This window comes from Musca autumnalis, unplaced genomic scaffold, assembly GCF_047663935.1.
Source record: "Musca autumnalis isolate F117 unplaced genomic scaffold, ASM4766393v1 scaffold_4, whole genome shotgun sequence".
Taxonomy (NCBI): Eukaryota; Metazoa; Arthropoda; class Insecta; order Diptera; family Muscidae; genus Musca; species Musca autumnalis.
In genome coordinates, this window is record NW_027411977.1 from 200,619,259 (window position 1) to 200,631,377 (window position 12,119).

Below are 12,119 nucleotides of genomic sequence, written 5' to 3' on the forward strand. Positions count from 1 at the left end.
ATATAAGTTTATTGATACTTAAGAACCCTAAATTTCAAATTATAGCTAAATCGGTCTACAAATGTAGCTAAAAACGTCAAAATACCGCAAATCGGGGGGTACCGTTACATGGGGGCTATACCAAAACGTGGACCTATGTCCACAAGTTTTGTTATATATGTTTGTTGACACTTAAGAACCCTCAGTGTCAAATTATAGCCAAATCGGTCTGAAAATGTAGCTAAAAACCTCAAAATACCGTAAATCGGGGGGTACCGTTATATGGGGGCTATACCAAAACGTGGACCGATATAGCCCATCATCGAACTTGACCTGCCTGCAAACAAAAGACGCATTTTCCCAAAATTTCAGCGTTCTATCTCTATTTTTGTGGATGCTAGAGTGATTACCACAGACGGACGGACGGACGGACGTGCTCAGATCGACTTAGAATTTTACCCTGATCAAGAATATATATACTTTATAGGGTCGCAAATGAGTATTTCAATGCGTTACAAACGGAAAAACAAACTTAATATACCCTCCATACTATGGTGGAGGGTATAAAAACAGCCACGTCATTCTGCTTGAGGACCGAGTTCTGGATGTTGGATCTTAAACCACATGTGCGGTGGAATTCAGGATCGAGAAATACAACCCCGTAGAGTGACAAAAGAAATTCCCCTGGTAATACCAGCAGTTAAATCTATATCCACATTTTTCACCTTATGGACGGTGTAGATAGGTAGGTCCATGAAAGTAGAGATCTACGGTGTAAGAATTCCGGCCATAAATGACATCAAGATTTTAAAGTTCACATTCGGCAGTCTAGTCATTTGAAAAGCAAAATCCGCCACGTCATTCTGCTTGAGGACAGTAATGCTATCAGCCGAATTCGAAATGTTTGATCTTAAACTACATGTGCTGTGGAATTCAGCATCGAGAAGTCCAAAACCCCGTAGAGTGACAAAGGAAATTCCCCTGGTAATGCCAGCAGATTAATCTATGTCCACACTTTTCACTTTCTGGACGGCGTATATATGTAGGTCCTTGAAAGTAGAGATCTACGGTGTAAGAATTCCGGCCATAAATAACCTCAAGATTTTAAGGTTCACATTCGGCAGTCTAGTCATTCGGAAAGTAAAATTCTGCTTGAGGACATTAATACTTTCAGCCAAATTCGAAATATTAGATCTTAAAATACATGTGCGATGGAATTCAGGATCGAGAAGTCCAAACCCCGTAGAGTGACAAAGGATTCCCTAATACCAGCAGATAAATCTATATCCACACTTTTCACCTTATGGTAGGTCCCTAAAAGTAAATATCACAATTCTCTGTGACAAGTTAAGGAACCGAAACAAGTCGCTAGCTGGAAGCACTTCGGTGGAGATGAGGATACCTATTGATCAAATAGTATAAAGCTTTAGGCGGGCCTGTAGTAAACTCTGTAAACTCTTTATCATTACGATATTCAGAGAGAGAGAGAGAGAGAGAGAGAGAAGCATCGAGAGAGAAGAATGTTAAGAGATACAAGATAGAACCTCTAGATCAAAATGCTTATACTGCAGTACTAAATGTTATTCACATATTAAATAGTCGTGCTAATAATTTACTGTGAGTCCTTCCGTCATCCATTGGAAGCATCCAGAGGAAGCATAACTTCCAAGACTGGCAAGAGCGGTATTATCACAATTTAGCTCTGTATTGTGGAGCCAGGTCATACAATACGCTACACCTTTCTAACTTCCCAACAATGCCGACTCATCTGAATGCCAGGTCTCGATGTACGCACCTCGTTATCACTCTTCATTGATATTGATTTGAAACATCATTGTTTTTCCCCATAACCGCATCATGTTTTGTGCGTGTATGTATTTATTATCTAAACAACGCAACCTCAAAATAACACCTACCACATCCAAAGCTTTTTTCCCTCCATTTCTCAATTTCCCCTAAAATTAAAAAAAACAAGTAAAAAAGCATTAAGTTCGGCCGGGCCGAACTTTTCATACCCTCCACCATAAAATATTCATTCCTGTCCCCAACTTTAAGTGAGTATGTTAAAATGTCAGATAATGTACATAAAATGCTTCATTCGGGAGGCCCTTTTTTATGGTGCCTATATCTAACTGTTGACAATTTTTGATGGGCTAGAAATTGGGAGGTACTGTTATATAGGGGTTATAATAAAACATGGGCCTATGTTGACAGTTTTTGGTGGGAGCCTTTAATGTCAAATAACTCCTAATTCGGCTAAAAAATTTAGCTAGATTCCTCAAAATATCGAAAATCGGTACATAACGTGGGAACTTCAAATGTCATTAACATCTAGTTCGGAGGTATCTGGGCTATACGAAAATATGAACTTAAATTAACAATTTTTGTTGCAGAATTTTTGTTGACTTTTAAATTTCAAATTACAAAAAGTTCGTCCAAAAAATAAAGCTAAGGTACGGAAAATCGGGAGGTTTGTTTTGGGGCTATACAAAAATATGGACCTACGTTCGGTTAAACATTTTAAGTAAAATCCTCAAAGTACCGAAAATAGGGAAGTATCGTTATATTGGGGCTATGTTGAAAATTGTTGATGCAGATGTGTGGTGACCACTACAACCTTCAAATGTCAAATTACAGTTAGTTCTGTTAAAAATTTTAGCTAAAATTGCCAAATTACTGAAAATTGGGAGGTACCGTTACATGGGAGCTATATCCGAACATGGACCTATGTTGACAATTTTTGATGGAGAGGTGTTGTGACCACTAAGAACTTCAAATGTCAAATTACTGCTTGTTCGGTTTAATATTGTAGCTAAAATCATCAAATTACTGAAAATCGGGAGGTACCGTTATATAGGGGCTTTCTTGACAATTTTTGGTGGAGAGGTGTGGTGACCACTAAGAATTTCAAATGTCGAATGTTCAAATTACAGATAATTCGGTTAAAACTTGTTGGTAAAATTCTCAAAAATACCTGAAATCGGGCGGTAACGTTATATGGGGGCTATTCCAAAACATGGACCTATGTCCACTAGTTATATAAGTTTATTGACATTTAAGAACCCTAAATGTCAATTGATAGCTAAATCGGTCTGAAAATGTAGATAAAAACGTCAAAATGCCGTAAATCGGGGGTACCATTATATGGGGGCTATACCAAAACTTGGACCTAGGTCCACAACTTTTGTTATGTAAGTTTAGTTACACTTAAGAACCCTAAATGTCAAATTATAGCTATGTATATCGGTCTGAAAATGTAGCTAAAAACGTCAAAATACCGTAAATCGGGGGGTACCGTTATATGGGGGCTATACCAAAACGTGGACCTATGTCGACAAGTTTTGTCACATAAGTTTATTGACATTTAAGAACTTCAAATTTCAAATTATAGCTAAATCGGTCTGAAAATGTAGCTAAACTTATCAAAATACCGTAAATCGGGGGGTACCGTTATATGGGGGCTATACCAAAACGTGGACCTATGTCCACAACTTTTGTTATATAAGTTTATTGATACTTAAGAACCCTAAATTTCAAATTATAGCTAAATCGGTCTAAAAATGTAGCTAAAAACGTCAAAATACCGCAAATCGGGGGGTACCGTTATATGGGGGCTATACCAAAACGTGGGCCTATGTCCACAGGTTTTGTTATATAAGTTTATTGACACTTAAGAACCCTAAATGTCAAATTATAGCCAAATCGGTCTGAAAATGTAGCTAAAAACGTCAAAATACCGTAAATCGGGGGGTACCGTTATATGGGGGCTATACCAAAACGTGGACCTATGTCCACAACTTCTAATTTATAAGTTTATTAACACTTAAGAACCCTAAATGTCAAATTATAGCTACATCGGTCTGATAATGTAGCTAAAAACGTCAAAATACCGTATATCGGGGGGTACCGTTATATGGGGGCTATACCAAAACGTGGACCTATGTCCACAACTTTTGTTATATAAGTTTATTGACACTTAAGAACCCTAAATGTCAAATTATAGCCAAATCGGTCTGAAAATGTAGCTAAAAACATCAAAATACCGTAAATCGGGGGGTACCGTTATATGGGGGCTATACCAAAACGTGGACCGATATAGCCCATCATCGAACTTGACCTGCCTGCAAACAAAAGACGCATTTTCCCAAAATTTCAGCGTCCTATCTCTATTTTTGTGGATGCTAGAGTGATTACCACAGACGGACGGACGGACGGACGGACGTGCTCAGATCGACTTAGAATTTTACCCTGATCAAGAATATATATACTTTATAGGGTCGCAAATGAGTATTTCAATGCGTTACAAACGGAAAAACAAACTTAATATACCCTCCATACTATGGTGGAGGGTATAAAAAAACAAAACGAACTCACCTTAAAATGATCCGATTTTAAGATGCCACATTTCAATTGAGCCCATGTTTCACGTTCTGGATGTTGTTTACAGGCATCAATTGGTATTGTGGGCATAGCACAATACTGCTGCACCTTCCACGAATGGCCAAAAGTCAAAGGACTTGTTTCCAATGCCTGTGATGGTGTTTGCATATCATCCATGGCATTGTCATTGTAATTGCCGCACAAGCCGCTAACTTTGTTCTTCCATTCGTTACCCAATTTAACATAGACACGAGTTCCTTCATCCCATTTAATTTGTAAATGTAGGGGCAGCACCTCGACCACAATAAAGACACCGGCCTTGTAGACATTGAAAGCACCATGGGATTTGGAATTAATGGTGTCGCGAATTTCTGTTGGAAATGTAAGAAGATTTGTGAAATTTACCAAATGATGCGGGAAAATAAAACTTACTATTGATGGTGGATTTATTGGGTATATCCAAGTACGAAGCATCACTGCTTAGTATCAAAGTATCCTGGACACTACCAGTTAAGGCAATTTCCACAGACTTCGAACAGGTAACACCCATTGTGCCGCACAAAACATTCTGTATGGTAATGGTAAAGCCATCACCATTGTTGGCCATACCCTTGGAGAGGACATAATCACAGGCTCCTTGGAAATCAAAGTCATGCTGATCAAATGTTGTGAAATGCGAATCACCCCATACGGAACATGTGGATTCACAGCCATTCGATGAACATTTCCAATTACCCGCTTGACACACACTAAACAAAAGCAAAACAACAACAACAACAGAGAGACAGAAAAACGTTTAGCAAAGAAAATCTGGTGGAAAAGTGTGGCACGTTTTATATTGAATTTTGTTTCAAAGGCCAACGCGAATTGCAATGCAATGAAATGCGAAAATCTACTCACCATGTATTGCAATCTTCTTTCATTTCTTCGCCATCAGCATAACTTTTGCCACCATGATGACAGGAGCATTTTTCGGGTAAAACGCACATTTTCAGGGCGGTGTCGTATACATAGCCCTCCATGCACTGGCAGCCGGGCACACATTCATCCAAATCGGGTTTGTAGTCGTGCATGTTTTTACATGTCTTGGGTTCTTTGGCCACACATTTGGTGAATTCGGCATAGGGACGGCTGGCACATTCAGCTCGCAACTCAGAGGAGGGAGGATATTTCTGTTCATCACCTTGTTCGGCTTCTTCACATTCCCATAGGCCATTAACACAGGTACAGAGATCAATGAATTTGGGTCCTGGTCTTACCTCCTTATAACCCGGACGGAAGGTCATGCCATCATAGGCACAGTGACATTTGCTTTGAGGTACACATTCACCCTGATCATTCAAATACTCGCCATGGGGGCAGCGGCAACCTTCCACACATTCCTTGGAGCAGGTATCTTTGGTTTCCAAGTCTTCACAGGTAAGGGCACAGCTGTCGCCGCACTCTTCGTATATCTGACCCATTGGGCACTTGACTGCACATTCCTTTACAGTCATTCTCCAGCCGGTCTTGATGCCTTGGCGCATACACTCTGCACCATAGGCCGACAAAATGGGACAGAAACACTTGGCCGGATCATCCTTACAGGCGCAAACATCATACAAGCAATCTTCGTAATATTGTTCAGTATCCACAGTCCATTGGCAATCTTGGAAAATATCATCCAAAAGCCAGTTACAATATTTGTCTGCCTCTGCTCTCTTATTCGGGTGGGCAGTACATGGATGAGGATTAATGGCTGTCTCACCCAAGAAATCACAAGTATCCTTGGTGCGCCACTTGTCGGCAAATGCCTCAATGGCAGTTTCAATATCACCCTCAGGTGTTAGGAAATCATCTTGGGTATTTGAATTAAAGGTACCGCAAAGACCCGCCGTTTTATCCCTATACGTAGGTGGAGCATCAATATAAACCCGGGAAACTCCGTCCCACCATATGCGTATACCATCAGGGAATTCCACAGTCATAAAGGAAGAACTAACCTTGCGTATCAATATCTCACGGTCACCCAAAACTTTGGGATACTTTGTCTGCTCTTTGCCATTGACCATGGCGATTAAACCTTGATCCAGTTTAATTGTGGTGGGCACTCCATTCTTTAGGACAGTTCTTACAGTCACCGATTTCGTGCATGAAGGATTTTCGGCAGCAGCAATATTCAAATTTTCCGAAACAGCTCCTGAACAGGCCACATTTTCAGCCTCCACCGAAAGGTTCATGGTCTTCAACAGATAATAGGAGCATTTGCCCATAAAATCGAAACGTTTGCCATCGAATGTCTGATAATGGGGATCACCAATGGCACCACAACGGGCACCACACAGCTTATCGGTACATTGCCATTGGCCACTCTTACAGGTACAGGTGTTACATTGCTTCTTAATGGTGGTGTCAGGTTTAAATTCACGATCACGCATGCTGCAAGGACACAACTCGGGAGTGATGCAGGCATCTTTGTATTGTACAGTACCCTCGGGACAGAAACAACCTTCATTGCATTTGCCTTTGGTGGGGGTAACGGCTGATTCGCAAGTGGGTTCTACATCGGGGCCGCAGGGCAAGTAGACACGACCAAAACCGCAACTGATGGCTGTAAAAGGGAGAGGAAGAGAGGTATTTGAGTTAATGACAATGAATTGTCCATGCCATCTAACACCTGAAACAAATTAGCTTAGACATTTACAAATTATATGGAAGAGTCGTTTGCAAACTACGATAGATGGCATTCGGAAACAGGATGCTACTCATCTCTCGCTGAATTTAAAAATGTCTTTGGGTTGCTGAGACGCCCTGTCATATTTCACAGTACAGTACAATCATATACTGTATTATAAAATATAACAGGGCGTCTCAGATGGTGCACTTTAAGTCGAATCATTCTGTTAGAAAATAACCCAACAAAAAATGTTGGAAGTTGTGCATGTGGAGTTATGATTTAATAACATCCTTCGATGCAGTCCACACGGAGTTATGAAAATGCACTCCGTTGGATACAATTTAAAAGCATACCCTAAAAAAACAGTTGGTTGATACCTACCCGCCGCTGGCGAAATCATTTATTCTAAAAATAAGAGAGAGTGTATACGTTTCTAAGAATTTGTTATAAAACAAAGAAATAAAAACTTAAGTTGCGAACATTTCTGCGGTAATTCACGAGAGTGGAGTGGAGTCCATGTCAAAAGCTGAACTAGTGATGGAAAGGCAACATAAAAAACTTTTAGGATGATGAAGCGAAATCGGATGACCTTGGATTAATTGGAGAACGGAGAAAATAAACTCAAATGTGATTGAATTTAATGGAAACTTTTTTAATTTGTGTTAATATAATGAAATTCTTTGTATTATTGTTTTACACAAATAATAAATTCAATTTATTTTTTCTGGGATATTTCGCAATGGCTTGAATTTGTATTGCATCTTAAGATTGACAAAAAATGCAATCCAAAGAGAGTCTTTAAATTCAATCCAAAACACTACATCAAAAGCTGTGATTTGGATCAAAAATGGAGTGCATCCTAGCTGTGTGCTGTGGAAGCAAAATGGAGTGCATCCTAGCTGCGCGCTCCCTTGTAAAATTCATAAGTGAATTCAAAGAAAAAGAAATACTCCAACGGCACTTGTACTGTACGCTTGTAGTGATTCAACTGCATCCGCGGATGCAAACTTTTTGCTGGGAAGGAGTGAATAGTATCAATATCTTCTTTGCTACTGAATGACTCACTAGTTGATTGATCTTCAATGCTCAGTCAATTTAAAAATTGTCTTTTGGTTGCTGAGACGCCCTGTTATATTTCACGGTACAGTACAGTCGTATATTGTACTGAAAAATATATGTAGATAGTGCACTTAAAGTCAAATCATTCTGTTAGAACATAGGGTGTGCATATTATCTATATCCATAAAATTCTTTGCTAATAAGTGACTCACTGGCTGATTGATCTTAAATGTCCGGATACATACATATATTCCCACAACATCCCCGAAGGGACAAGGGAGACTTCTCTCATATCAATGAATGCACTCCGATATATTGGCTCAATGATATGGGACCTACTTTTCATCACCGAGTCCGGACGAAGTGTCTTACGAAACCACTTAAAGATAAATTGTTCATGGCTAAAATACTCAAGAAATGTAAGCCAATATTTGATGTTGTGGCCAGGGATTGAACCGCAGAACTTCAGAGTGCAACCCGGACATGCTTAAAAGTGCAACTAGGTGACTCCCAATCAAATAGTGCAGCTAAAATCAAACCAGACTATATTGAAAAATAAATGCGAAAGAAAAAAATCTGCCGAAGAGAAAAAGGAAGAAAATAAAGTTTGAAAAACTTAAATTTGGGCTTTATCGCTCAATTATCGGCATGGAAAAACATACTGTACCATAAGTATAACATCAACACCCAGAAAAAAATAAAAAAAGCTAGGATTTGTAATTTTTTCAAGAGCGTTACTGTAGGTGCGGTATACGGCTGGATTTTCGGAAATTCATATTTTCATTAAAGTAAAGATCAACACCCCCTAAAAATACACTGGGTGTTGTCACAGCTAAGCAAATTTTTAAAACATTTTTATTGAGCTACCCTGTTGCTCATGGGCCGAACCTTAGATCTGCACAACAGTGAGCATAATTGAATGTCGTATACGGTATTTGCTGCAGCTAAAATCTGCACGAAAAGTCAAACACCCAAAGACTAGTATGGGCAATTGGCACAGATCTCAAGAAACCTTCGTTCTTTTAGACGGACAAAACGAAGTGCACTTCTTAATTTGTAATGTAAGTAGCAGGAAATTCCAATTAGTAATTAATTTTCACTCAAACTCATATCAGAACAGTATAAATATGTAGGGAAATCATGAATAAAAATTCCGTGCATGGTTCGTTCACTTTCCCCAAGTTCACAATTTTTAATTTTCAAATTTATGTCCAAAAAGGGAATATTTTGTCGATAATTAAGTGAAAATAGCAGTTGTCAATGTTTTAAAACATTGACTTTTAAAACAATTTCAATCTTCAAAATTATTTCGGTGCGGAAGGAAATATTCATGATTGCCCTGAGTATAAACTGGAGACGATTTAAAATCGTTTGTGTACAGGAACATACACCTTGTTTGCCTGTAAATCTGCATATAGAAAAGGTGTTTGTCACAGCTAAACAGAATATAAATTAAGTTAAGTGAACTACCCTGTTTCTATAACATTATCGCTGGGCAGAACCGTAGTTTTGCACGACAGTAAGCATAAACATACGCTGTATGCAATATCGTGCCGAATCTACCCTATCTAAGCAGAGACAAATACCCAATGACGATTATGGCCAATTGTTACAGTACGACAGATGTCACCCCGTTTTTCAAAATTTCACTGGAAAATATCAAACCAACCTATCTACAAATTTAAAATAAATTTTGAATTGAATTCTGACTTGATAAAATTATTTTCGAAATATAACAAGATTATTTTTCCCAAAATACTTACGACAAATTTCCAAATTGCGCCAGCCATGTTCCAGTTTAATACCCTTAAAGGTGCATTCCTTGGCCAACATGGAGATGGCATCACAGTTACATGTCTCTGGATGAGCCTGGTTGGGACAATTGCAATAGTCATCTACACAGGTTCGCATCAAAGCTTCAAAATTAAACGCCTTAATGCATTCACCCAACTTCTCATTAGTCAACAAACGTTCGCAAACTTCGACGGCCTTTTTACGCTTACTGGGATCACAATTTTTCGAATCAAATTCTACTTCAGCACTATTTTCCATGGTACACAATTCCGAATTGTCCTCAACACGCCATGAATCGGTAAATGATTTTACGGTGGCAACAACTTTACCCATTTTGGTCATAAGATCATTTTTATAATCACCATCCAGTGAGCCACACAAACCACCAACACGACCCCACAGAGCAGGACTGGCATGTACGCCAACATATTGATGACGATCCCAATCGATTTTCAAGCCAATAGATTCCAAATCAATTTGCAGGTGTTGGGCAACGGGAACAACTTTCATGCCCATCACCTGGACGGGAATGGGTAGACGTTTTGTGGGAGTTTCAAGGACCACTGTGCCATCTATAAAAAAAGATTAAAAAGAGATTTTACAAAAATCGACATTTAAAGGTCAGTTTTTATTCTGAAACTTACTTAGATTCTTGAAGGTATACAAAACCGATTGCCAATATACCACCAGAATGTGTGAACAGCCATAACCGGAACCATATGGACAACCCTTAAGGGTAATACCAAAGGTGGCATCTTGTTTGTCATTGATCAGGGTGTGGGAACATGATAAAGGAGCCCTGTAAATAGTTTAGATTGCATTGATGTTCTCTTGACAATTTCTCTTTGAAATTCTTAACTTACTTGAATACCAAACCATCGAATGTCTTCATATTTATGCCACCCCATGTGGTACAGAAAGCCGGCTTGGGTGTACGATCTATCATCACATTGATATCACCACTTTCATAAAGAGAATAACTGCTGGGTATAACATTTGCTTCTTCCGATGACCACCATTCCTAAAAAAAGGGAAGATGCATACATTATTGAGTGAAAGTAGGGAGAAGAGGTGTATTTTCTCTGGGTTAGAGGAATGTATAATAGTCGGCCTTAGCATATAACAAAAGCCTGCAACATTCCTCATGACGGTCTCATGAAAATACGCCAACTGCTGGAAAATTGCTACACTAAAATTAAATCAAGGACAACAACCCAATGTTGAAAGGGAGTTCCACACTAGGGTAATATCATGCAATTACTGTAGTGGGGAACTGGATCTAAGATCGCCTAATTTTATGACATTTAATGAAATCCCTCTAGTGTGACCTGCGACAAACCTCCTAACTCCATACTTACACTTCTTGTATCGTATTCCTTATATTTGGCAACAATTGCCAAAATCTTTTCACGTTCTGTCATGTACTGATAACCATGGGTGCCACCACTGCTGCTACCAGCACCACCATACGACTGTTGTTGAGTATATTGGGAAGACTTCGAACCGGCATGTATGGTATAACCCGAGGCTAAAATAGAAACAAAAACATTCAAATGCCTTTCCAATTTTTTTCCAAGTCTCCGCTACTTACGATATATGCACTTGGGCAAAGGTGAAGGATAGTATTTGCCTTCATCATATTTACATCTGTACTCAATATTTAAACTACCACCCTCAACCTTAAGACCAGGAACATCAGGGCATTTGAAGGTACATTTGGCCAATTCATTGTCATACGAGCACTTATAGTTGCCATTGAAATTGGTTTTGGTAACATTACAGGAACTGATGCTATGCTGGCAATGATCACCGCGATAATTTTTGCCACACTGGCAGACATTGAATGAAATGCAACGGCCACCATTGTCGCAGGGAGGATCACAAATAGCTGTAGGAAAGAGGAAAGATTTTATATATATTTTATATACATATGTATATGGAATTTCAGAGAAAATATTTTCTAAACACTTACGTCCACAATCTGGTGGCTTGTTCAAACCAGTTTTCTTGTGAATCCACTGATCATTGACACACTCAATGTTGGTAATGGAACTGCCATCGGGAAACTGGAAGCCACGGAAACACTCAGCATTGCAAATACTACAAAAAAAATTTCCAATAGAAAAACAATTATTTCCATAAATTGGAAAGTCCTGAAATGCATTGGACTATTTTTCGTTGCGATAATTATCAGTTTGTTGGAGACAGAGAGAGAGAGAGAGTTGAGGCATATGGGAATCCATAACCTGTC

At 39.0% G+C, this 12,119-nt stretch overlaps 1 protein-coding gene across 2 annotated transcripts in view; it reads right to left on the reverse strand.

The window, feature by feature from the left end:
* Nucleotides 1-12,119, reverse strand: part of Hml (hemolectin) — an 85,716-nt gene that overhangs the window by 48,228 nt on the left and 25,369 nt on the right. For both annotated transcript variants that reach the window (XM_073986522.1, XM_073986521.1), the window contains 9 exons: nucleotides 11,841-11,968; nucleotides 11,460-11,756; nucleotides 11,227-11,396; nucleotides 10,732-10,889; nucleotides 10,513-10,667; nucleotides 9,838-10,440; nucleotides 5,260-6,949; nucleotides 4,792-5,108; nucleotides 4,354-4,730 (listed from right to left, as the gene is read on the reverse strand). In XM_073986522.1, the coding sequence (XP_073842623.1) occupies nucleotides 4,354-4,730; nucleotides 4,792-5,108; nucleotides 5,260-6,949; nucleotides 9,838-10,440; nucleotides 10,513-10,667; nucleotides 10,732-10,889; nucleotides 11,227-11,396; nucleotides 11,460-11,756; nucleotides 11,841-11,968 (3,895 nt within the window). The remainder of the gene's footprint in view (nucleotides 1-4,353; nucleotides 4,731-4,791; nucleotides 5,109-5,259; nucleotides 6,950-9,837; nucleotides 10,441-10,512; nucleotides 10,668-10,731; nucleotides 10,890-11,226; nucleotides 11,397-11,459; nucleotides 11,757-11,840; nucleotides 11,969-12,119) is intronic.